General features: G+C 43.6%; 2 protein-coding genes across 4 annotated transcripts; one reads left to right on the top strand and one right to left on the bottom strand.

Moving 5' to 3' along the window:
• Window positions 1–1,922: 1,922 nt before the first annotated feature.
• Window positions 1,923–5,346, top strand: OAZ3 (ornithine decarboxylase antizyme 3). Its single transcript, XM_006900081.1, is given in 6 exon segments — window positions 1,923–2,081; window positions 2,353–2,413; window positions 2,415–2,489; window positions 3,619–3,794; window positions 4,265–4,350; window positions 5,204–5,346. Coding segments are annotated over 6 exon segments (564 nt in total). The 5' UTR covers window positions 1,923–2,058.
• Window positions 5,347–8,026: 2,680 nt separating this feature from the next.
• Window positions 8,027–19,261, bottom strand: TDRKH (tudor and KH domain containing). Of its 3 annotated transcripts, none has more exons than XM_006900078.1 (12): window positions 19,127–19,261; window positions 14,431–14,537; window positions 13,400–13,589; window positions 12,549–12,688; window positions 12,111–12,441; window positions 10,515–10,675; window positions 10,168–10,340; window positions 9,897–9,961; window positions 9,452–9,603; window positions 9,130–9,231; window positions 8,298–8,394; window positions 8,027–8,121 (listed from the first exon to the last, which is right to left on the bottom strand). In XM_006900078.1, the coding sequence occupies exons 1-12, from the start codon at window positions 19,248–19,250 to the stop codon at window positions 8,069–8,071; spliced, it is 1,695 nt and encodes a 564-aa protein (XP_006900140.1). In that variant the 5' UTR covers window positions 19,251–19,261; the 3' UTR covers window positions 8,027–8,068. The 3 variants fall into 3 exon arrangements, with proteins under 3 accessions (XP_006900140.1, XP_006900142.1, XP_006900141.1); XM_006900080.1 differs by having other exon boundaries at window positions 8,069–8,121; window positions 12,549–12,653; window positions 13,500–13,589; XM_006900079.1 differs by having other exon boundaries at window positions 8,069–8,121; window positions 13,400–13,577.
• Between the last annotated feature and the right edge of the window lie 6,927 nt (window positions 19,262–26,188).

The raw sequence follows: 26,188 nt of genomic DNA, 5'->3' as shown, positions 1-26,188 counted from the left end.
ACACACACACACACACACACACACTAAAATAATAAAAAAAAAAGTGGGTGCCAATCCTGTTTCCAAACCTTTCTTAATCTGGGAGCTCTACCAAACCCTGTCCACTGTGGGTAACCATTATGGCACTTGACACACCAGTGGCACAGTGTTCAGTATCACAGCAACCCCAAGTTATCTCAGTACAGCAAACTGACAGACCAGTGCTGATACAACCTTGCTTGCTGATACTGAAGAGGACCTGAAGTGCTTACTGGTTTATTTCAAAAATAAACTCATGCCATCAAGTTGGAGTTGACTCAGAGTGGACCCTTCATTGAGTTTCTGGGGCTGTACATTGCATGAAGGAGAAATGCCTGTTTTCCTCTCATGGAGTCGTGATGGATTTGAGCTGCCAGAGAGGCTCAACAGTGCAACTCCCTTTAACTTCATCACCAGAGCTCCCTTCCCGGCTTATCCTAACTCTCATTGACATCAAGTCAGAGCTGACTCACAGGTGGCCTTCCAGTGGCTTCGCAGAGGCTGTAAACAGCACAGGACAAGATTGCTCATCTTTCCCCCTTGGAGCAGCCGGTGAACTCAAGCCTCCTGCCTTTGGGTTGACAGAACAAAAGTGCTGAATGGATGAATATGCAGATGTCTCAAACAGGTAGGTTCCAGAACCAATCTTTCTCCCAATGCTGATTTTTTTTTTAATCAATAGCTTTTATTTTGACTAAGTAGCTTAACGATGTCAGTCTGGAGACTAAGATGTGCCTGATCCAGGCCATGATCTTTGCAATTACTTGCTATGCTTCAGAGAGCTGGACAATGACTAGGGATGATAGAATGAGAATTGATGCCTTAGAGCTGTGGTTCTGGAGAAGAGTATTGAGGGTACCATGGACTGCTAGGAAAACAAATGGGTTTGTTCTAGAGAGGGTGAAACCAGGCTGCTTCTTGGAGGTAAGGATTCTGAAGCTTCGTCTGACATACTTTGGGCATGTTGTAAAGAGGGACCAGTCCTTGGAGAGGGACATTATACTTGGGAGGTTGGACGGACAGTGCAGGAGGGGAAGACCCTGAATGAGATGGACTGACTCAGTGACTGGGGTAATGGGGGTGGATGTGTCGGAGACAGTAAGGTTGGCAAAGGATTGACAGGGTTCAGAGCTGTTGTACATAGGGTCACTATGAGTCATAGGCGACTTGACAGCACATAACGACAAGAATCAGCTCATGTGTGTACATCTGTAATTCAAATAGCTACATAATTTTTAAAGGATAGATTTACCATAAAAATATCTCTCCAGTTGTTGAAAAATCATACCATCTGATACCACCAAGTTTGCATTCCTCCATGGCAAGAGCTGGATGACACTGTGTCTGCTTTTAGAGCTCCGATTTTCCCTTTGCTACAGCCCGAGCCCCACCCTGCAGCTGCCCTGACTTTCATTAGCTGTCTGGGCCCCTGAAGGCATTTCGTTGTAATGTCTACCTCTTGCCGGAATGGAAAGAGTTCAGCCACCTGTAGCAAGCACCCTGAGCTAAGGGGAGATGTGATGATACACATAGGTATTTAACTATAGACCTGGAAACCCTAGTTAGATGTTGGAGCAGGGCTTTGTGAAGCCTGCTGCATCATCAGACACCAATCTTTCAGTGGACAGCTTGGGGGGAGAGTTCCCAGAACCAGAGTGAAGTGGATCCAAATGCTCTGGCAGGGCTGGTTGCCAGCACAGGAGTTTGAACCATTAGTGCACGCACATGAGCTGTGCTGACAGGAGTAGGGCTGGGCAGGGTGGGGCAGAATGAAGTCCTGACCTCTTGCCCATGTCATAGTGCCCCTAACCCCGGGTCACAATTGCACCAGGTTTCTTGAACCCCTGCCACTCATCTCTGAACCTCACTTTGTCGCAGGGAGGCATAGAATTGAAAAACTGCCTTGCAACAGGTCACGCCCCTCTTTACTCCCTTTCTTATACCAAGAAGGAAAAAACACGGAACTACCACTATCCGATCTGGTCCCCGTACGCCTATTACCTCTACTGTTACAAGTATCGGGTCATCCTCCAGGAGAAGATGCTGCCCTGTTGTTGTAAAAGGTACTTGTTGTCTCTGTACTTATGTAAACTGCAAGGAAAAATGTAAGAATTTGAAAGAACTTCTGCCCAAGTGGCAAGAGATGATAAAATAAAGGTGGAAGACTGCCATAATTTCAAATGTTTCCCCCCTGTTCTGTTTGGCTTTGATAAATGGAAACAGGCTAGGTATACTCAAGATGCTGAAGGCAGAGTTTGGGCTTGTGAAATTTTGAAACTGCTCATCTTAGACTCTGAAATAAATTAATGTGGGTCTCTTTTCTCCCCCACCAAGCATCACTGATAAGGAACGGGAGGACCTGACACTCCGGCCCCGTTCCTGCCTTCAGTGCTCCTGAGTCCCCTGTCGGTCTCCAGGTGGGCAGCAGCACTGATCAGGGTGACAGCAACCCGCTCAAAGAAGTGTACTCGGTAAGTGGAGCTGGGACAAGGGAGCCTCGGCCTGCACAGCGAAGTCTGTGAGAGCTGGATGTTGTTGGGACTGTCTTGTTTTTCTGGTTCTTACAAATTTGATGCCTTTATCAGGGTTGTCTTAACCTTTTTCTGTTGCTCTTTATTGACAGAAAGTCTTTGTCTTTTCTGACAAGTTTTTATCACACTCAAGTTCCAGCTTGTACAGGGTGCACTACATGGTGACATCCTGTGGAGGAGGAATAGTAGTTAGTCGAAAATGAAGCATAGAGTTAGATGGAGACCATGGATAAAAGCTACTTGTTAAAACAGGGAGGCTTCTAGTCCAGAGATTAAGTCAAATAACAAACCAAAACCTCTTCCGAGCCTGTGATCTTTATGGAAGCAAGCCATCCTCTTTCTCTCTAGGAATGGCTAGGGTGGGTTTGAACTACTGACCTTCCAGTTACCAAAGCCACGCACCTAGTGGTCGAAAGCAGAATGGTAACCGAAGTAGGAACAAAGTAAAGCAATGTATTACTTCTGGGATGGTTGTTTAGATGTTAAACTGGGACTGTTGTTGAAAGCGACTCCACGAACAAAAGACTTGAAGCCTTTATGTAAATATCATTTGTCGTTTCTCAAAGTTCATCAGTTTCCAGAGGCATGCTGTTTAGGAGGTGGATGCCACTCCTGCTCAATTCCTAACTGCTTGTCTTCACATTACGCTACAATTATGCCTGGTTGTGATTGCCACATTCTGAGACATTAGTGAATTTAGAGAAAATGCACATGATTGGGGGGGACCAACCCACACTCAGGCAAGTATTCTCAGCAAAAACAGATGGTGTGCCTTTGTTTAAAGAGGAAACATTGCTGATTTAAACGCTTTTAAGTTTCTGGGCCATTAATGTACCCCTGGGGTGAGGTTAGCAGGCAGTCGTGCTCCATCTTTCGACCCCAGATTGAGTTGGCGATTAGTAACTCCATAATAGGGATGGCTTCGTCCCAGAACTAAGGGATATTATTGAGCCTCTAACTTTTCTGGACTCCCCACCATCAGCTTCCACCTCACCTTCAGGACACAGTTGGGAGGAACAGATGAGCACAGTCAGTTATTGCTCTCATGTTTACTCCTGACCTCTTCCAGGCTGGGAACCTGACAGTGCTAGCTCCTGACCCCCTGCTCCACCAGGACCCAGTGCAGGTGGACTTCCACTTCCGCCTCACCCCCTCCACCTCTGCCCATTGGCACGGCCTTCTCTGTGACCATCGACTCTTCCTGGACATCCCATATCGGGCCTTGGATCAAGGGAACAGGGAAAGGTAACTGAGCCTGGACAGGGAAAGTGGGAAGAGAAGGGGGAGGGGATTCTCTTCAACATTTGACAATCAGGGAGGGGTATACTGACCAGGGAGGGCAGATTCCCTCCTATGAACTCCTAGAATGTGGAGTTCATGTCTCAATTCATATACAAGCGGGACTCTATACCTAGGTAAAAACAGGAAGTGCCTCCCAGCTGTTTTGTTTTGCCTATAGAGTAGTCTTCCTGAGTTTCACTCTGCTCCCACCAATCACCAATCCACCTTCATAACCAGCTTGGCTGCTTTTTGAGTAGTGTGCATACCTGTGGTTTCAGAGAGGAAAAAAAATCTATTGAAACTAGTTTTACAAATTTATTTGGGTGAAAAGTAAAAACTGACTAGTAAGACTTCTTCTTCTGCTCCAAGTAGTCAATTTTCTGGATTCTGGGTTGGCTAAACATTTAAAAAATCTATTTCTCTCTGGCTCCTAGTTTGACGGCAACACTGGAGTACGTGGAGGAGAAGACAGATGTGGACTCAGTGTTTGTGAACTTCCCAAACAATCGGAATGATCGAGGTGGGGAGAGGAGTCTACTGTCCATCCTTGCCTTTAATGTTGGAGCAGCTGGAGGATCCTTTTTCTTGGGAGACCCTCTTCTCCTCACCCTAGGGTACCTTCCATTGAGGAATTCAAGAGAGAGGTCATAAGGGGGATTAAGGCACCTCACAATTCTGTTCAGTCAAGTTAAAACTGGGCTGCCAGGAAACCCTAGTAGCTGGCAGTGGATTTGATACCAAAGGGTGCACTGGTGCGATGGCAGATCCACCCCAGGGGTGTGGCTGGTAGGGGCCAGCTCTCTCTCAGTGCTGTCCAGCTGGAGCCAACCCAACTCACAGCTGAACCTCCACTGGGTTTCTGAAGCGGTAAATCCCATGGGAGAAGGTTGCCCATCTTGATTCCTCGGAGATCCTGGTGGATTTGAACTGCCAGAGAGGCCTGGCCTTTGGATTAGCAGCCCGGCTCTACAGTGTACACCACCAGAGTGCCCACTGATATAAGATCTCAAATGCATCCAACATAGAGAAAAAAAATATTCAATCAAATGCCTGAAGATTACAGAAAATACCTATTCCCCTAAGGAAATATTTTTGGGTATAATAGTTAACAACTATCTATAAATATTTGAGGGCTTACATCATGCCAAACACTTAATTTTATATTTAGTTCCATGAAATTCAGAGATTCCTATTTTATGAGAACTCTGAGGCTAATGTGCACAATATCAGGCTGCGTGACCTCAGAGCACATTCTCCAAATGCCCGCACCACACTGCTTCCCGACAGCTGTTCCCCAGTAGATAAAACCAGTCTCTAGGGGAATGAATGTCTCAGGTCACAAAGAATGATCCAGTAATTTGTTCTCTTCACAGGTGCCCTCCTGCGGGCCTTCAGCTACATGGGCTTTGAGGTGGTCAGACCAGATCACCCTGCCCTCCCGCCCTGGGACAATGTCATCTTTATGGTGTACCCCCTTGAAAGGGACCTTGGCCACCCACCCAATGAGCCTCCCTGAACATGCTTATTCCTACTCTATGAGGGGCTGGGAGCCTTGACATGGGAACCAGGAATAAAGGGTAGTGCAATCCTTCAGTGTTGTTTCTTGGGTTTGGGGGAAGCTGTAGTGAATTAAAGAGCTGAATTAATGGAATGAAGGCACTGAACAATCCCCTGAACTAGAGGGATGGGATCCAAGATTTTTTGGTCCCTTTTTCCTTCACTTCTGTGCCAGTAACATTCCCTATTTTATTCAATAATCACTTAAGGACCACCTGCCATGAACAAGGGCTGTGTATTAAGAGATCCAAAAAGACTAAGCATTGTTGGAGTATTTTCATCACGTTAAAATTGAGTCCAATCTGGAAATGTGCTACTTTTTCTCTCTGGATGGAGAAGAAACCAGGGCTGATTTCTTGGATCCTTCAGCTTTGGCCCAAAAGAGAGATTCCAAAAATTGGAATGTCCCAAACAAAGGCTGTCCCAGGACCAGGATAACAGGGCTGTGCTGTAAGATTGAGAGTGCACGGAGGGGATGGAAACTCTAATCACAGTGACGTGGCATACGGAGTGGATGGTAATAAGCTGCAGGTGGAACTGTTCATTTCCAGAGCAGCAAGTCCTAGGAATAATTTGTAGTGGGGGGAATCTGAGACTAAAGGTTTCCCAAAGAATTGAGGTGACAAGGGATTAATGGATTTCACAACCTTGTGATGGGGTACCACCAGTCCCAGGGGAGGGTGTGCTTCAGTAAGTTCAGTTTCACCACAGCCAAGGCCTGAAATGTCAAGTGAATGGAAGTTCCAAACTGAGCCCCACAGGACTGTACATCCTACTCTCAGAGCTCCTCCTCCATACAGACTACCACCAAGTGCCAGGCTTTGTGAGAAAATAAAGCCCACTGACTATGGAAAAAGAGTTGCCATGGTGTATAAAGGCAGACCTTACTAATGCCTAGGTTTAAAAATACATTTTTAAAAAGGGCATTCTTATACACTAACTTTTAAGTTTTCCAGTTTATCTTGCTTTGTTCTTTAAATAGAAAAAGCCCATCTCATTTGTCATTATTCAACCACCCACTCTACTATGCATTTAAAACACTTAAAGGACCATCTTTCTCACTGGATCCTCACACCATCACCAGAAATGGGAAGATGCTGTAAGGTACTGAGCTATCTGAAGTGTCATAGTAATTGTGGAGTTCCTATCTACTCCTTTACCTAGATTTCTGTTGTTGTTGTTATGTGCCATCAAGTCATTTGCAACTCATAGCGACCCTATGTACAAGAGCCCTAAACGCTGTTCTATCCTGTGCCAACCTCGCTGTCTCAAACACATTCATTCCCACCACTCCAGTCACAGAATTGATCCATCTCATCGAGAGTCTTCCTCTTCTGCCCCTCCATTAAATCCAGACCTTATCCTCTAAATAATTCTTACACTCAGAAAAAGACATCATGCTTGGAAAAGCAGGGGATCAGTGAAAGAAGAAGATCCTCAAAGAGATGGCTCAGTGACTGCAGGAGGAGGGCAGAGATTGTGAGAACACAGGACAGGGAGAGGCTGTCAGCTCCTGTTCGCAGGGTTGCCATCAATCAGTTGACCTGATGGCAGGTAATACACTTTAACCGGTTCTGGTTCTCAGGGAATCGTTAATTTTGCCGAAACAGCGAGGAAAGAATATGAATGTATGCACGCAAAAGGGGACACTTCTTTTGTAAGTGGGTCTCTTTTTCAAGGTATTGGTAATTTTTATCAGCTTTTGGCCTCAGAAAAGCTGTTTAACTCAAAAGACCTTTCACTCTAAGAAGCATTCAGTTGTAGCTCATTTTCTTGAGAACTTTATTCAGGAAATAATCTTCCAAATGATGCAACAGAGCCATATAAGTTCTAGTTTTCTCTGAGGGGAGTAAGGTGCACACATATGTAAGAGATATTATACCCTAGCAATTTACAGTATTTCCTGAGCTTGCTTCCTTCTTTTGTACTTGTATTTTAACCAAAGTCTTCAGGGAAATAACAGGACAACTGTTTGAAAAACCCTCTCTCCAGTAGCATATCAGCAGTGGAGGCTGAAAGGCACTATTCTCTTCCCAAATCCCTGGTTTTTAAAATATAATTATGCTGATTTCTGCTTTTGCCCTCAGACTTACTGCTGTCTTGGAGTTCTCAAACTTTCTTTAACCAGAGTCACCTGATGAGGTGAGTCAGATGCCTGCAGAGTCATCACTTTTAATGACTAAAACTGTGGCTGTTTCCCAGCCTCAAGAAGGACACAGCGTAGCAGTAATGTGCATTATGACTGGCAGGAGGGACCGGGCTGGATGCTGAGCAGCTGGAAGCAATGTAGCAATGGGAAGGGCATGGGGGGCAGGGGAGAAGAGGGTTGTACTCGTATCCCCCTACCCCAGACTTTCTCGTAATCCAGGGGAAGCAGAAAACACATTTGGTCTTCAGTAAGCCAGTCTGTATGTAACAGAAGAGGGACTGCATGGGCTTCATCATAGACGCCTCTCTTCTGGGCCAAAACCTGCCAAAGACACAAAGAAGGACACAAAAAGCGTGAACAAACTCAGTCTGAGGGCAAGCTACACTGCAGGATAGCAAGGAGCAGCATTAAGATGGGGCATGGGGCAGAGGGGGGCCCTATTGTCACCCTCATTACTTTTCTGTTGCCACAGATAGAAGTTAGCTCCACTCACACAGCAAAGCAGATGGCCGAGCCAGCTGAGGCACAGACTTCAGAGTAAGTAGTCATCTTCAAGGTTATCATCGCCAGACATAGAGGCAGCTTCTAGTGAGCAGAAGTGAGGAGAGGGAGACACTGTCCTAGACTAGCAGGCACAGCCAGAGAGGCTCAGAGAAAAGGAGGCCCCTTGGTGCTCAGTGACCTGCTAAGAGCCTACGATGGGCAAGACTGAGAGATGGTAACCTCCAAAGATGTTCAAGGGCAGGAAATACTGTGCGTACCTGATAAGCTGAGGCATGACAAGGTATGTGCTATCTCTCCAGGGCTCTTCTTAGTCTCAGCGACCATGCTGCCAAGAGAGACATCTGTTTCTGTGGCCTGAGGAGATAGAAACACAGGGGAGAGGGTTGTTGGTTGGGAAGGAGAGGCAACCCTATCATTTTGCCATATGAATGAGGTAAGGCAATTGAGTGTGGCTACTGTGAAGGGCACATGTCTCAATTCAATTTTTGTAGCAATTTGGAAAGCCCTAGGAAAGTTCTCTATGAAATTTCATGATCAGCCCATCAACAAACGAATAGACAGAATATGGCATATTCACACAATGGAATACTACTCAGCACTAAAAAACAAGGAACTCATAAAATATTATTTAACATGGGTGATCCTGGAGGACATTATGATGAGTGAAATATCTCAGTCCCACAAAGACAAGTACTGCATAACACCACTGTTATAAAATAGGACTGACATGGGGTTGGGGGAAAACTGCGAAAAGGGGGGATAAATAATGATCTCTGCATTGGACAGATGAAGAAAAGAACTGTTTAAAAGGAATACATGATTAGGCATTATCTGTATGACAACAGTCCAGAATAAGAGGTGCATAGCAAAGTTTACTGAGGGAGGGGTGCAGAGGAAGGAGGAAATTGTGAAATAATGACTATTTTTTTAAAAAGTGAACTGGGGGGGAGGGAGGAAAATGTGCAATAATGAATGAATGAAAACCCAACTTTTCTGTAAATTAAAAAAAAAAGGGGGGGGGGGGGAAATGGCATGACCAGAAAACTTCAGGCCTCAGGTTTTCCCTGAAGGAGGAAAGAGCTCACTCACCATTTCTTGCAATGTATCAGGGACAGCACCGTTTTCTTCCACATCTTCAGGAAGCTCAATTGCATATCCTTTGCGAACTAATTCTAATCCAATGTCAAGTTTCTGAGGGAAAAAAAAAACAAAGTCCCACCGCCCAAAGAGACATTAGTTCTTTTGCCAAAGAAGAGCAAACCTGAAGAAATGGCAGAAAGATCTAGTATTGATATTTCAAAGACATTCCATAGGTGGTGCAGTGAACAAGGTAGGAGTAATAGCAATTTCTTGGGAAAAAGAAACTTGAACAATAACTTGAAGAGCTGAGTGAAATGAACCTCAATCTTACCTTTCCATTGTTAGTATCGTATAAGTAGATCTTTGGCCAAGTTGAGACTCCAGTCTGGACGTAGCTAGAGATTTTGGCCACCAGGGGTATCCAGTCAGCACAGTGAGTGAGTCTGTCAAACTCATCCAAGGCCTCCACCTCCCACTGTTCACCTAGCAAGAGATTGTAGGAAGGGCCTAAGGCAGAGCCAGGGCTGAGACATGTGGGGGGTTATCCCCTGCAGGGAAACTGGATCAGGCTCCCTCTTTTTTAGAAGACACCTGTGTCTTCTCAGGTTGGGATGGTTCTGACTTCTCAGCAAGTTTCTGGCCACTGCTTCCTAGAGTCTGTAGAGAACAGGCACCTGAATCCCCAGAACTCAAAATTCCTGGGAATGGGATGATGCCTGCGTCCTGAATAAAAACTATTCTTGAGGCAGGGTCACCAGGCTGTGTGACCCATTTACCTGCAGGGGCGATCTGTGCCAGACTGCACTCTATTGCTTGAAATGGAAGGCTCAGGAAGTCACTCCTAAAGGGAAAGATGACAGTGGAATTAGAAACCTAGAGCCAGAAGGGCCTTGCTCTTAAACAGAACCAGTAAGCCTCATATGAGAACATAATCACAAGCTGTCTTCCAAAGCCCTTGGTGATGAGTATCAGGAGCTCACCAGCCAACCGCCACAGACAAGTAAAAAACTGGGCCTCCTGTCTGACTCTGCCCTGCTCCATACTGACCTGAGAGCTCGGAGGTCCCTCAGTGGGCAATCTCCATTATCCCCAAAGTCAACAAAGTAGAGGTCCAGGTTCCCATTCTCCAAAGTACCGAGGATTCGGGCTCGGTACCAACACCCATTGGAAGGTAAAGGTGCTGCCACAATGTCTCCTACTTGCACAGTCAAGTCTTCAGGCTACACATGAGGATGGGGAATAAATCAGGAGTGGTAAGAATTTAAGTGAGTAGTGTATAAAAATCCTGCACCACAAGGAAGGTGTCTCATTGGAAAGCAAGAGACCACATTACACAATATAAACAAACATGCCCCCTTTGATCAAATTCCATCCCTATCCCTATGGCAACTCACCAGGCTGTTATCATAGTGCTGGGTCATCTCACTGACAAGCTTATCCAACTGGAGGCTGCGGGAGCCAAGGATTTGGATCCAGAAGTGATTAGGGTGTTCAGAGGCTGAGACGTAGACTTCGAGGTATTCATCAGCATGGAAACTGAAGTCAGGACTGGGGACTGAACACAGGGAGAAGGGTGATGGACATATCAGCACAGTTTTTGGTTGGAATGAGGAGGCTGCAGAAGGGAAGGACAGGCATACAAACACCAAGTGGTTGATAACATTTTAAAAACAGCTGAAGAGACAACTGGATGAACAGTATAAAAAAGACTTAAGAAAGGTGTCTTCTCTGTCTAATAACTGAGGAAGACATTTTATATTCTTAATCATGTGCCATGTGTTCAAGTCAGTCACCATCTAAGTTGGTAAATTCCCCAGAGGCTAGCTGAACATGGGAAAGGTAACTTATGTGGACAGTGACAGACACGGGCCTGTTCCAGGTCTCATCCCCCTACTGATAACTTGCTGACTGATCCTTGGCAACTCTGTGAGTCTCTTAGGGGTGGGGTGGGGTGTCTTCTCTTTCCTGATCATCCCAGAATCTAAGCAGACAGAGGAAGCTCATAGCCTTTTCATTAAGAGTGAAGACTTTTAAAACAGTGAGAGGTTGAAATATCAGGCTGCATCTATCTATGTATGGAGGACACTCTGGGGAGGCATCCTACCAACCCCAAGTTGGCACCTCTCTGGTGGTTTAAATGCACCGGCAGCATGGCAGGAAAGATGGGCAATCTTCTCTGAAATTTACAGCCCTGGAAACTGGCCACAGGGTCAGCTACGCATTGATTCCAACTTGACAGCAATGATTATTAGGGGTTTTTAAATATGTATGGAGAAAAAAAATACTATGTAAATACAATTATTCACAGACTAGATTCCTCACCATCAGCATATTTCTATCTCATTCTCCATTTTCATTAGCATGTTTGCACTCAGAAAAATATTATGTTTGTAAGTACTAAGTCAAGTGTACCTAACAACAAGTAAAATATGACCAGAAAAGTAGATGACACACACTGGGTGTAGTGTAAAAAAAACCACAACAACCAAACGAAAAACCACAAAAAAACAACAAACACCAAAACACAACAGAAAGAAGAAGAAAAATAAATACAAAGGAGCCCTGGTGTAGCATTACATGCTGGGTGTTAAAAAAAAAAAATCCAAATCTACCAGCCGCTCTGAGGGAGCAGTTTGCTCCCATAAAGATTTAGAAGCAGAAAGCTGATGGGGAGGGGCCATGAGTTGAAGGCAATGGGTTGGTCTGTTTTACATTTAGGGCCATACAGAGCCCTGGGGGCATAGTGCGTAAGTGTGAAGTTGCTAACTGAACTGTCAGTGGTTCAAACCCACCAACCACTCCACAGGAAGACAATGCGGAAATCTGCTTTGGTAAAGATTACCAAAGCCTTAGAAGCACGACCAGGAGCAGTTCTACTTTGTCCTGTAGGGTCACTATGAGGCAGTGTGCTTGAGGGTTTAGGTTCTTTTTATTTTACACCAGGATCACCACCATCCAGATGGCTTACAGGTTCCCCTTTTCTTACGTACTTTCAAACATAGACATCTCTGGACTGGCCTGGGCTCCACATGCCTCCTCAAAGCTGTCAGTATTAGATTTCTCCCAGGAACTTTCGTCCTGCTGTGGCCCTTCAGCAGCTATGTCGCCGCCTCCTTTGTGGGGCGGAATGGCCAGTGGTAGAGCCTGCTCCATGTTGGAAATGGCGTATTTCCACAAAGCTGGCTCTCCGGTTCCACCTAGCTCTGCCACTTCCTCTCTCCTTACACTGATCGGCTGCTTGCGTGGGACTCTGGTTTCTGCAGAATGCGTAATTCTCTTCCGAAGCTCTTCATCTTCTGACACTTTCTCCAAGATCAAATGCTATGGAAGATAAAAAGGAGTGGTAGCTACATGGTTAGATATCCAGGCCCAGGACAGCATAAAGGGTCCTCTTAGGTAAATTCAATACTATCAACTACGCTACTTGCCTTGGCTGTTTCCACTTCTTTCTGTGTTCCCGAGATTTTTATAAGTCTTGATAGCAGCAGTGTTCCCTCTGAGTCTTTGTCACAGGTAATTTTGGCTCCAGAGGCCTTACAGATAGAACGAATTGTTTCGCCACCTCTCCCTGTGTTGAACAACACAAATACTTGTCCTTTTCTTTCTATTAACCTACTAGGAAAAAATTATTGGTTTGTGTATACTGGGAAGAGGGAAGCGGGTTGCATAAGCAAGTTGAACAAAATGCTGGATGCTGAATGGAAATCAGGAGCTACAGAAATCCTTTCTGGAGGAAGGCGAATTCTAGATTATGGTTTTTTCCCATTTTGTTTAAATTACATACTTTAATTTACATAGGTTAAATTCTTCATGTCACTTCATTTTTATTTTTTGACCCTCAGCAAGATCCAGCTTTATGTTATCTCCTCATAAGAAGACAGGCTACGTGGTCTGTCGGGACACTGGACCAAGAGCAGGATACTTCTTTGTCTCTAAATACTAAACAATGTGCTGGGAGAAAGCACAAAAGCTGCTCTGCACCGTACTATCCGGAAAGATGAAGATGCTACAGCATAAGCATCCTAGCTTCCCTTAAAAAAATCCATTATGAGGTAAATACATGTATCTGAACCCTTTTGCATCTATTTGTAAGATTCAGATCCTCTCAAGATAACGGGTTCTATTTTACAAACGGGTCTGTTAAAAAGCAAAATAAAGCTCTGGTCTTAAAAGCTCTGTCTTCTTTTCTGAGCCAGGTGGAGAGAAGTAGGCAAGAAAATACTCTTGAGAAAGGACAGGTGAGGAAAAAGGAATCAGGAGAGGAAGCCATCCATGGTACCTATGATTCTGCCCACAGATCTCTGGGGAACTGAGAGCTGCTCAGACACCGGGGAGTTCTCGGTCAGGATCTGATGGATCGCGGCTTTGGCTTTGCAAACCTGAACAGGAAAACCACTGATGAGCAGCACCCGCTCATCGCCTATATCCTCTGTGTCCACATCAATCCGAGCGCCTGTCTGCTTCCGCAGCTGCAGAGTAAAGGACATAGGGAAATTCCAAAGACTTTCCAGAATTAGTCATCTGGGCCTAGCTAATGACACTCTAAACCAACCCCTGGAGGTAGATGGAGTTGGATATAGGTATTAGCTAAATTAAGATGCTAAAAGCAGCATTAGCCTTCATTTGTTAAAACTTACGGAAGGGGCTTAGTGTAAAAGGTAATCTCAAATGGCAGCTAATTAAAAAGTTATTCTTTATGTTTAAAACTTCTTCTAATTTTATTTGGATTCTTGTAGTTGGAACCAACCCACAGCTAACCCTCCTGCAGGTTTTCAGAGGCTGGTCATCACACAGGAGGAGGCTGCCCACCCTTCTCCCCTGGAGCAGCTGGTGTGATTTGAACTGCGTGCCATTAGGAATGTGGTGCAGCTTCTTGGCACCAGAGCTCCAATATTCTGCTTTCTTGACATTCTACTGAACGTCAAGAAAGGTAATCAAAGATGGTAAAGGAATGCAAGATGGTTAAAAAAAAACACAACAAAAACCCACAATAATCATGCAGAAATTGAAAAATATTTTATGTCATTTAATGTTCATGAATTACACAACAGAAAAGAATGATCAAGCTGTATCAAGCTGACAATTATTAAATTAAAAATCCTGTTTCAATGTAAATCATTCATACTTTAGGGAGAGGTATTCATCTCTAGATGAGAAAAAGTACAGTTCGCTAAAAAACCTCTGATGCTTTTTTTCTTCTTTTTAAAATGCATACTTGGGTGTATTCTGTGGAATAAGGGCCAAGAAAGGAAGATAAGAAATCAATAAATAAAATCAACCTCTGGGAAAACCAACTGCATTTCCACATACCTGTTTAATATTGGCTCCTTGCCGGCCAATGATCAGCTTCACAGACTCCTGGGGAACCCGCATCTCGACCTCAATGTCATCCTCCCCAACGAATGTCAGCCGCTCTTCTGCACAGATCATGATGTATCAGAACGAATGCAGAGAACACTCAAAGCTACTGCCAGCCCTCACCCAAATCAGGTTGTCAAAAGACACTGAACCAAGAGATAAATCTGGGCTCTCAGAAACAAATGACAAGGAGGAGCATCATCTCAGTGGGAATCAGAAGGTCCTCAAAGTCTAGGACACTGTTCAGAGGGCTACATGGGAAAGCATTCAGGCCCTGCAAAAAAGGGGTGTGCTGGATAAAGGATCAAGGCAGAGGCAGACAGACATAGGGAGAAATTTCAGAGTTAAAGGCAATAAACGCAAATGCTATCTCCTACACAATTCTGCAGTAACAGTAATCATCATCACCATCTCTACAAGTGAATCCATAGACAGACATATAAGCTGGGCAGCTGTGGGAAGAATGGGACTGTACCCATGGATATACATTGTGCTGACAGAAGATAATTTTATGTATACATTTACACATGCTACATACACATCTATGAATACATTGTAGAGCACAGGGAAGGAACAAAGTTAGGAAAATGTCTTAACCATAATAAACACCTTGAGGGAAAGAGTGGTTGTGCCTAGGGGTTTCAAGGCCACCTGGCACAACATGGTCCACAGAGGCACTGTTCTACATCTTACATTGTTAAGGAGTGACTGAAGTCTTAAAAGTTTGTGAACAGCGATAAAAGGTACAACTAGTGGCCTCTCCCTACTTAGAGCCAAGAAGAGTAAAGGAAATCAAAGACACATGGACAAAAATGAGTCCAGAGGTCTAATGGGCAACCTAAGCCTCGGCCTCCATGACTGAGACCATAAGAACTAGACCAGGTCTGCCTACACTACTGATGGAAGGGATCATGATAGAAGGTCCTGGACAGGGTGCGAGGAAAATGTGCAAAAAACCCTCAAAATCATAAAAAAAAATAAAGACCAAACTCATTGATGGGATCTGGAGGAATTCCTAGACAAGGGCCCTTAGTCACCCTTTAAGCCTAGAACTGAACTCATCCCTGTAAGGTGAAAAAAAAAAAAGAGTTCTGCACTCTTTGGAACAATCAACCATGGGACACCAGAAGGGAAGCATTTGCCCCAGGACAAAGTTCAGAAGAAAGGAAGGGTGGGGCTAGGAGAGAAACTGCAATTAATGGCATGAAACAAAATGTGAGTGAATTACTGAGCAGAAAACCAACTTGCTCTGTAAACCTTCATCCAGATCACAGTTAAGTTTTCTTTTAAAGTGGAGTGAGATGAGAAAGGAAGGGTACTGGGTCTTAGACAAACTGCTTCTCCCAAAACACAACTCCTGGAAGAGAATGAAAGTGTAAAGCTGCCTGAGGAATTCATTAGACTCAGAACTTATGACAGATCTGTCTATAAATCACTTCACCGTCTAGCTTATGGAGAAATTGTCTTCCTCTAACAACCAAATACTGAGAACACAGTAAAAAGAGACAGACAGACACACACAATGTTGTTATGTACTGTAAAGTCGGAACTAACCCACAGCTGACTCTCCAGTCGATTTTCAGAGGCAACAAATCCCATGTAAAAGCTCATCCTTCTCTTACAGAAGAGCTAGTGTATTCAAACCTTGTGTCTTTGGGCTTGCAGCACAGTTTCTTACCTCTAGGCCACCAGAGTCCCATATATAAAGGGAGGATACAAATTTAGGACTTGAGTTATAACACTTAAGGATGCTAAGGGCAGCATAAAAAGGAAGCATAAAAAGAAGATGGAAGGAGAATACTGAGTAACTCTACCAAAAAGAATTTGCTGACAGAGAAGAATTTAATGAAATAACATTTGATAAAAAAGTAATAGTGATGAAGTTCAAGTGTCTCTAAAAAGACCTGGCATAAAAGAAGACCCCAGGAACTGACAGAATACCAACTGACATATTTCGACAAATAGATGCTTCCCTGGATGTGCTCACCAGGTTGTGCTTCGAAATCTGGAGGACAACTACCTGGCCAACAGACTGGAAGAGAGCCTATTCCCATTCTAAAAGAAGGTGATCTGACAGTGTGGAAATTCTAGAACATCATTAATAATCACATGCAAGTAAAATCTTGTTGAAGATTATCCAAAAACGACTGAAATAGTACATTGACAGAGAACTACTAGAAATACAAGCTGGGCTTAGAAGAGGCTGTGGCACGAGGGATATCAATGCCAATGTCCAATAGATCTTGACTGAAAGCAGAGAGTGTTAGAAGAATATCTGTGTTTCATGACTATGCAAAAGCATTTGACTATGTGAATCCTAACAAACTGTGGTTAATCTTGAGAAAGATGAAACCTACACTCAGACGAGGAAGCACATGAGAACAGAGCAAGGAAAAACTGCATGGTTCAAAATCAGAAAGGATTGGGAGCTCTGGTGGCCTAGTGGCAAGGAGCTGCAACTACAATCCCAGAGGCGCACGGTTCAAATCCACCAGATGCTCTGCCGGGGAAGGAGGGACAATCTCCTCCTGTACCAGTCAGATCTGATTTGACGGTACACTCACACAAAAATAATTAAAAAATATATATAAAAAATTAAAAAAAATCAGAAAGGATTGTGACACGGATGCAGCCTGTCTCAATATCTTTTCAGTGTGTATGCAGAACAGATCATTATTGAGGCCAGGCTTTACGAGGAGGAATGTAGCATCAGGATTGGAGGGGGATTCTGCAGATGACACACACTGTTAGAGAGGAGGACCTGAAGTGTTTGCTGCAGAGATCAAGGACTGCAGCCTTCAATATGGATTGAAGCTCAACATCAAGAAGGCAAAGATTCTCACGAATGGGCCAACTGGCAAAACCATGACTGATGGAGAAAAGATTAAGGTTGTTAACAATTTCAGCTTGCTAAGTTCCACAATAAACACTCTTGGCACCAGCAGTCAGGAAATCAAAAGATGAACTGCATTAGGAAAATCTGTCAAGGACTAAAGTTCTAAAAAGCAACTGTGTCAGTCTGGAGAGTAAGGTACACCTGATCCAGGCAATGGTCTTTGCAATTCCTTGCTATGTATCAGAAAGCTGGACAGTGTCTAAGGATTACGAAAGAAGAACTGATGTCCTTGAGTTGTGGTGCTAGAAAAGAATACTGAATATACCTGGACTACCAGAAGAACAAAACAAGTCTGTCCTGGAGAGGGTGAAACCAGGCTGCTCCTTGAAGGCAAGGATTTGAAGCTCTGCCTCATGTATTTTGGGCATGTAGCCAGGAAGGACTAGTCCTTGGAGAAGGTCATCCTGCTTTGAAGGATGGAGACACAGTGCAGGAGAGGAAGACCCTGAATGAGATGGATTGACACAGTAACTGGGGTAATGGGAGTAGGAGTGTTAGAGACAGTGAGATTGATTCAAGGTAGGGCAGGATTCAGAGTTTTTGTACATTGGGTGCCACCTAACAGCAATTACAACAACATATATAAATATATATATGTGTGTGTGTGTGCGTGCATGTGTGTGTTAGGTACCATCAAGTTGAGTATGATCCATAGCAACACTAAGAACAATATATCCTGTCCTATCTACCCTGTGCCAACCACATAATCTCTGACATACTTGAAGCCATTGCTACAGTCACTGCCACTCATCTGGTTGAAGGTCTTCCTCTCTTTCACTAGTCCTTCACCTTTCCAAGCATAATGATCTCTAAGGAATAGCCTCAAGTATGCAAGATGAAGCTTCATCATCCTTATCTTCAAGGAGACTCTGGCTGTACTTTCTCCAAGACATATTCTGTTTGTTCTTTTGGCTGTCCATGGCACTCTCCTCCAATCCCAGGGCTCAAAGGCATCAATTCTTCTGTCATCCTTATTCACTGTCCAAGTCTCAGCGGCACAGCAAGTGACTGAAAAGGCCATGGCCTGAATCAGGTACACCTTAGTCCTCAAACATCACTGCTCCTCAACAATTTGAAGAGGTCCCTGACTGCAGACTTTCCCACTGCAATGGTGCTGATTATGGATCCAAGTAAGACGACATTGTTGACAGTTTAAATCTTTTCTCCACCCATTATGCTGTTGTTTATCAGTCCAGTGGTGAGAATTTTTGTTTTCTTGATCGTGAGATGCAATTCACATTGAAAACTATTCTTTGATTTTCTACACCAAGTGCTTTAAGTCATCCTCACTTTCAGCAAGCAAGACTGGGTCATCTTTATAATGTAGGTCATTGATATATATGTAAGCTCTGGTGGCACTGCCAACTCAAAGGCACAAGGTTCAAATCCACCAGCTACCCCATAGGAGAGAGATGGGCAATCTTCTCCCTTGCAATTTACAGTGTCTGATAACCCACTGGTGGGGTCAGCTACAGGTCAATTCCAACTGGACAGTACATAACAACACATATATAGAGAACCTACTGCAGTATTGATTTTGCTAAAGTGAACAAAACAATGGAATTTTAAAATGAGTTTCTTATAAGAAGAAACCAAATTGTTTAATTTGCAGGTTCCTCACTTGATGGCACATAACAACATTGAAAGGCAATCATAACTCAACAAACAATACCAAGTGTGGTGAGGGAAAAAGTTTTCATTGCAATTCAACAAGGTCGAACATCTTCACACATAGAAATGTGAGCCACGTACCTCTGCTTTCTCTATACCTGCGGTACAGGATATAGGCTACTGCTGCGCTGGCTGGGATCCCGAGGCCCAGTGCTATTTTCTGAATGGTGGACAGGTTTGTCCAAGAAGTCCGTTCAGTGCCCATTTTCTACAGCACTTTTATACCCTGAAACAAGAACATGACAGAAAAGGAGTTTCTATCAAACACTTGTAGGACTGGCAGAGAGGCATCAGGAGCACATAATAATAATATTGAAAAGAATACTGATGTCTGTTTTTCCATTTCCAGAGCCTCAGCCATCTCAAAACCTCTTTGATTTAAAAGCCCTTAGAGCACAACAAAAAAGTTAACTAAGGGACACAGTTAAATACAAACAATTAAATAAACACGTATGTAACTTTGTCCCCCCAAGGAAACAATACGTTGATCATAGTTTTAAAAGAAAAAGGAATAAAAATTATAAATAAAACTATTAAAATTTCATAATGAAACTATAAAAAAAACTATACATTTATATCCCATATTAAGTGACCTAAAATTCCTAGCCTGCGGCCTTCTATGCCTCAAGGCCCTTCTAGAAGCTGTTGTCTACTGAGGAATGCCATTCCTGGCTGGTACAGGTCTGGCCACTTACTGTTCTTTGAAGTACAGTCTCTAGTTACTATCCCAAATTCTGATTTCTACTAACATGTCAACTAATAGTAAAAGTGGGCTCTGTTCCGCCTTTCTCTTTCATCAAACTACAATATTCCAGAAAATTCACTTAATAGTACAAGTAAGAAATCTCATCTCTCTCACCTTCTCAGCAGCAGAGGCAAGAAAACAGCCACTCCATCCACAGAAACCTCTCTCTGGGTTTCTCCACCTTACTTTGCTGGAAGGCCCCTCCACATAGGGCCTCCTCCCTAACCATCCCTATGCTGTCTGCTTTCCTGGGGAAATGTCATTAATATTTACAGATCCTAATACCTGCTATCTCAACAGCTTCAGTTTGCTCAGCTCCACGGTCAACACTCTTGGCACCAGCAGCCAGGAAATCAAAAAACGTATTGCGATGGGAAAGTCTGCTGTTAGGGACCTCTCTAAAGTACTCACGAGCAACGGTGTCTCTCTGCAGACTAAGGTCCGCCTGATACAGGCCATGGTTTTTGCAATCATTTGTTATGCATCAGAGAGTTGGACAATGACTAGGGAAGATAGAAGGAGAACTGACGCCTTTGAGCTGTGGTGCTGGAGAAGAGTATTGAATGTACTATGGACTGCCAAGAAAACAAACAGATTCATCCTAGAGAGGGTTAAACCAGACTACTCCTTGGAGGCAAGGATTCTGGGGCTTCGTCTGACATACTTTGGACATGTTGTAAGGAGAGACAGGTCTTTAGAGAGGGACATCATGCTGGGTAGAGTGGAGGGACAGCGCAGGAGGGGAAGACCCTCTATGAGGTGGATTGATTCGGGACTGGGATAATTGGGATGGGAGTGTCAGAGACAGTGCGATTGGCACAGGACAGAGCAGAGTTTAGGGCTGTTGTACATAGGGTCGCTATGAGTCGCAGGCGACTTGACGCCACATAACAACAACAAACAACAATGTCCTTTTCTAGGGACTGGCCCTACCTGATGAAAGGCCAAAGATATGTGAGATAAAGTCTCACCATCTTCCAGGTGTACTGCTGCCTTCAATACAGATTGCATCTCAACATCAAGAAAACAAAAATCTTTGCCACTGGACCAAAAGGCAACATCATGATAGAACAAGAAAAGACTGAGACAGTCAGTGACTCCACCTTACTTGGATCCACAGTCAGTACACTTGGCACCAGAAGTTGGAAGATTAGGAGGCATACTATGCTGGGAAAGTCTGTAGTCAGGGATCTCTCCAAACTGTATTAAGGAGCAATGATGTCAGTTTGAGGACTAAGGTGTGCTTGATTCAGGCCATGATCTTTCCAATCACTTGCTACCCACCTGAGAGTTGGACAGTGAATAAGAATGATAGAAGAATTGATGTTTTTGAACTGTGGTGTTGGAGAAGAGTAACAAGTATCCCATGGACGGCCAAATGAACAGATATGTCTTGGAGAAAGTGCAGCCAGAGTGCTCCTTGGAGGCAAAGATAATTAAGCTTTGTCTCACATACTTTGGGAACGTTGCTAAGAGAGGTTATTCCTTGGAGAAGGACATCATGCTTCTGAAGGTGGAGGGACAGTGAAGGAGAGGAAACCACTCAAACAGGCAGATTGATACCGTGACTGCAATAGACTTGAGTGTGTCAGAGACTGTGAAGATGGCACAGAAGAGGGAAGGTGTCACAGCTGTTATTCATAGGGTCCCAATGAGTTGTACTTAACAACAGCAGACCATCAGAGCTCCTTGACTGCATTCCTAGTAAAATTCTGTTCTTTTTCCCCAATCCCAACTCTATCATCACCTCCTATTCTCAGGTCTTGGTGACGTCCTGTAGTTGACTGAGGGTGTTCTCTTAGCTCGCACTATCCTGTGGATGATTTCTATTGCAGCACTTATTCATGCCACAAAGTAATTTATTCCTTCTGTGTCTTCTGGTCTACTGGCTTCACCAATGCATTTTAGCCAACATTTATGGAGCATTTCCTATTGCTAGGTACTTTTGTTATGTGCTTGTGCTGTCGAGTCACCTACGACTTAAAGCAACCTTCTGTACAGTAGCACAGAGGCCTGCCTCGTCCTAAACCAGTCTCACTGACTCCAATACACCTACCTCCGCTGTCCTAGTTACTATATTAATCCATCTCATCCGGGGTCTTCCTCTCCTGTGCTGTTCTTCCACCCTTCCGAGCATGATGTCTTTTTCCAAGGACCAGTCCCTTCTGGCCATGTGCCTAAAGTATGTGAGATGGAACTTCAAAATCCTAGCATATAAGGAGAAACTTGATTTCACTCTAAGACTGACCTATTTGGTTTTTTTGTGGTCTATGATATATTCAAGACTCTTCTCCAGAACCACAACTCAAAGGCATCAATTCTTCTGTCATCCTAAGTCACTGTCCAGCTCTCTGATGCATAGCCAGTAATTGTGAAGACCATGGCCTGGATCAGGAACATTGTAGTCTCTAGACTGGTATCACTGCTTCTCAGTACTCTGAGAAGTCCCTGAAAGCAGATTTTCCCAGTTCAATTCAACAAAGCCCTCATCTTGGAAAATATTGTATTGTGACAGCAGTCTGGTACAAAATGAAGAACAGAGACACTAAATCACCAAACAATAGTCCTGGAGCAGAAGCTCAGGGGTTAAGAACCTTTCTCCAGGACTGCCTCAGACAAAATTCCTTCCCTGAAACTGGTACATGGGATTTGGCCTTAAAAGCTCCTAAATGCAAGAAAGATCAGCATGAAACACCAGCAGCAGTGTGAGGTCTAAGACATTACAGAAGTGACTTGTGGCTTAAGCCGTCATATCAAAGAGTGGCTAGGAGTGGGGGAAGGAGTTGCTGGATGGGGTAGGTGGAAATGCAAGACATGCCAATGCAGCAGGCAAAGGGCAGGGGCAAGACACATGCACCAGGGTTGGGGGGACAGTGAATGTATTGGTTATTCGGTAAAAGAAAGTCTTTCATTTGCTCCTTTTGGTAAAATGCTTGTCTCTCAGATATTGCTCTAAAGCTAAGCATCCAAATTAAGACAGACTAGGAAGAAGGATTGGCCATGCACTTTCAAAATATAACAAGCCTTCGAAAACCTTATGTACAATACAGCCAAGTAGATTAGATAGGGAAAACCCCCCCAAGGCTATTGCCCCAATGGGAACTCTTAATTGACCCATGGAAGAGGAGAAAGACTAGAAAAAGGAAGTCTTCCCTATTTCACACATGCACAAAGCAAAGGAAAGACTGACCTAAAGTAAGTAACGAAAGATCTACTTCTAATATCATTATAATAAAGTAGTATTTGTTTTTGCCCCCTTAGAGAAGGATCAAACTGCATTAACGGGAGAAAATTACTTAAGACCCAAAACTGGAAGCATCACATATGGACCCTAACTCATAATTTGACAATGTTAAGACTTTATCTCATGCTGGAAGACCATCCATTGATGGGGGAGGATCCAACCTCTTAAAAAGAGTTTTCCTCACTCTCAAGGAGAAGGCCATTTTCCTTCAGAGAGTGTTTCTGCTTTAACAGACTTGCTGCCTTGATGAAAACCATATATCCTGCCCACCTTCTTAGGAAGTTATCTATGCTATAATAAATTTACCTTCTTGCAAACATCTATAAATCATCCTCTATCCTCATTGCTTATTTTATCTTATTCTGTCTCCTTAATGGTGCTTCAATAATTCTTTAGCGAATCACCTAACAAGCCAGGGTGGACTGAGGTCCAAAATTCTTTCTCTAACAGCAATGTGCTAGATGCTACTACAGAGACAAACATGAAAATACTGAGTAGCCACTACACTCTGTTGTTAGGAGCTGTCACATTAAGTACAACTCATAGCAACCCTATGAATGAGAGATTTATTATACTAATCTTTAAATAAGTATGTTTCGTCCAATCTTCCTATAACCCTGTAGGTTAGAAAATATTAATCCTATTTCTACAGAGAAGTATTTAGGGGCCGCTGAATCAAGCATGACTTTCAGGGACCCTATGAACAAATCGAAACCTAGCCCTATCCTGTGCCAACCTCAAACCCACTGTAGCAGTCCCTGTGGCCAATCTATCTAATTTAAGGTCTCCCACTTTTCATTGACCCTCTACTTTTCTCATCATGCTCAAAGAAGTTATTAAGCCTCTTGCTCAGGATCAGAGCTACTGTTTATTGAAAACCATTTCCCTTCCTCTTAGCTGAACTTTCAAGGAACAGACCTAGTGTCTTTTTTATTTTGATCAACATATTCAACCCAAACTTAATTAATAATAAAATACAACATTGTAGCTCATGATGTGTTTTTTTCCTTGTTGTTATGTGCCGCAGAGTCACTTGCGACTCATAAGAGACCCCATGTACAAGAACCATAAACCCTGCTCTATCCTGTGCCAACCTCATTGTCTCTGACACACCTACTCCCATTAACCCAATCACTGAATCCATCCATCTCATAGAGGGTCTTTCTCTCCTGAACTATCTATCCACCCTCCCAAACATAATTTCCCTCTCCAAGGACTGGTCCCTCCTTGTAACACACCCAAAGTATGTCAGACAAAACTTCAGAATCCTTGCCTCCAAGGAGCATCCCGGTTTCACCCTCTCCAAGACAAACCTGTTTGTTCTCCTAGCAGTTCATGGTATATTCAGCACTCTTCTCCAGCACCACAGCTCAAAGGTGTCAATTCACTTTATATCATCCTTAGTCATTGTCTAGCTCTCTGACACATAGCAGGCATGCAAAGACTATGGTATGCATCAGGTGCACCTTAGTCTCCAGCCTGATGTCATTGATCTTCAGTACTCAAAGAGGTCCCAGACAGCTGACTTTACCAATGCAATTCCTGGCTGCTGGTAACAAGAATGTCGATTGTGGAGTCAAGCAAACTAAAACAGTTAACAATCTCTATCTCTTCACCATCCATGATGCTGCCAACTGGCCCAGTGGTGAGAATCTTTGTTTTCTTGATGTTGAGCTTCAATCCATATTGAAGGCTGCAGTCCTTGACCTTCTGCAGGAAGTGCTTCAGGTCCTCTTCAGTTTCAGCAAGCAGGGTTGTGTCATCTGCATAATGCAGGTTGTTGTTTAATATTCCTCCAATCCTAATGCCACATTCCTCCTCGTACAGCCCAGTGTTCTGGATGATCTCTTCTGCATATATATTGAAAAGTTATGGAGACAGAATACAAATCTGATGGACCCCCTTCCCAATTTTGAACCATGCAGCATCTCAGAGACCTTCCTCTGTTCTGATGAATGCCTTGTTGTTAAGAAAGAAAGGAACGTATAAATATTGACATACTAGGTATTGGCGAAGTGAAATGGCTTGGCATGAGACTTTTTTTTTTTTTGGCATGGGACATTTTTAATCAGATGATCATATGATCTACTATGCCAGGGATGAAAAGGGGAGAAAAACTGGGGTTGCTTTCATAATTAAAATAGTCATTTCTAGACTCATCATGAAATACAATGTGGTGAGTGACAGGATAATATCCATATGCATACAAGGAAGTCCACTGAATACCACTATCATTCAAATGTATGCACTGACAGCTAGAGCCAAAGAAGAAGAAATAGGAGATTCCTACCAACTTTTGCAATCAAAACCCAATCAAACAGGGGAGCTCTGGTAGCCTAGTGGCAAGGAGCTGCAACTATAATCCCAGAGGCTCACGGTTTGAATCCACCAGATACTCTGCCAGGGAAGGAGGGACAATCTCCTCCTGTACCAGTCAGATCTGATTTGACGGTACACTTACACACAAAAATAATAAAATAAAAAAACCCAATCAAACATACAATCAAAATGCATTGATAATAATGGTTGACTGGAATGCAAAAGTTGGGAACAGAGAAAAAGGATCAGTAGTTGGAAAACATGGACTTGGTGACAGAAATGAGGCTGGAGATAGAATGATAGAATTCTGCACATTCAATCATTTATTCATTGCAAATACCTTTTCTAAGAAACAAAGACGCAGGCTATACACATGGATTTCACCTGATGGTATGCATAGAAACCAAATAGATTACATCTGTGGAAAGTATTGCTGGAGAAGTTCAATAAGAGGTGCGAAAACCAGGCCAGGTGCTGATTGTGGAACAAATTACCAACTACTCATATTCAAGTTCAAGCTGAAGTTGAAGAAAATTAAATCCATAAGAACCAAAATTTGACCTTAAGTCTATCCCACTCGAATTTCAAAACCATCTCAGGAACAGGTTTGAGGCCTTGAACACTGATGAGTGAAGACCAAATGAGCTGTGGGAGGATATCAAGAATGGTTTTTACTTGTTGTTATGTGCCGTCAAGTCGTTTGCGACTCATAGCAACCCTATGTACAACAGCCCTAAACTGTGCTCTATCCTGTGCCAATCTCATTGCCCCTGACACACCCATCCCGAGTACCCCAGTCACTGAATCAATCCACCTCATAGAGGGTCTTCCCCTC

This window comes from Elephantulus edwardii, unplaced genomic scaffold (assembly GCF_000299155.1).
Source record: "Elephantulus edwardii isolate Elephantulus edwardi_28Jun2011 unplaced genomic scaffold, EleEdw1.0 scaffold00273, whole genome shotgun sequence".
Classification (NCBI taxonomy): Eukaryota; Metazoa; Chordata; class Mammalia; order Macroscelidea; family Macroscelididae; genus Elephantulus; species Elephantulus edwardii.
The sequence above is the reverse complement of the archived record's forward strand: the minus strand, read 5'-3'. Positions and strand labels throughout refer to the sequence as shown.

Bases quoted from the DNA above. Each gene is read 5' to 3' on its own strand.
- TDRKH (XM_006900078.1), bottom strand. From the start codon at position 19,250: ATGGGCACTGAACGGACTTCTTGGACAAACCTGTCCACCATTCAGAAA. The intron at 13,590-14,430 runs GTATGTGGAAAT...TTTACTCTGCAG, and splicing joins AAGGAGCCAATATTAAACAG to CTGCGGAAGCAGACAGGCGC. The intron at 8,395-9,129 runs GTGAGTGAGCTC...CTATCTCCTCAG, and splicing joins CTGATACATTGCAAGAAATG to GCCACAGAAACAGATGTCTC.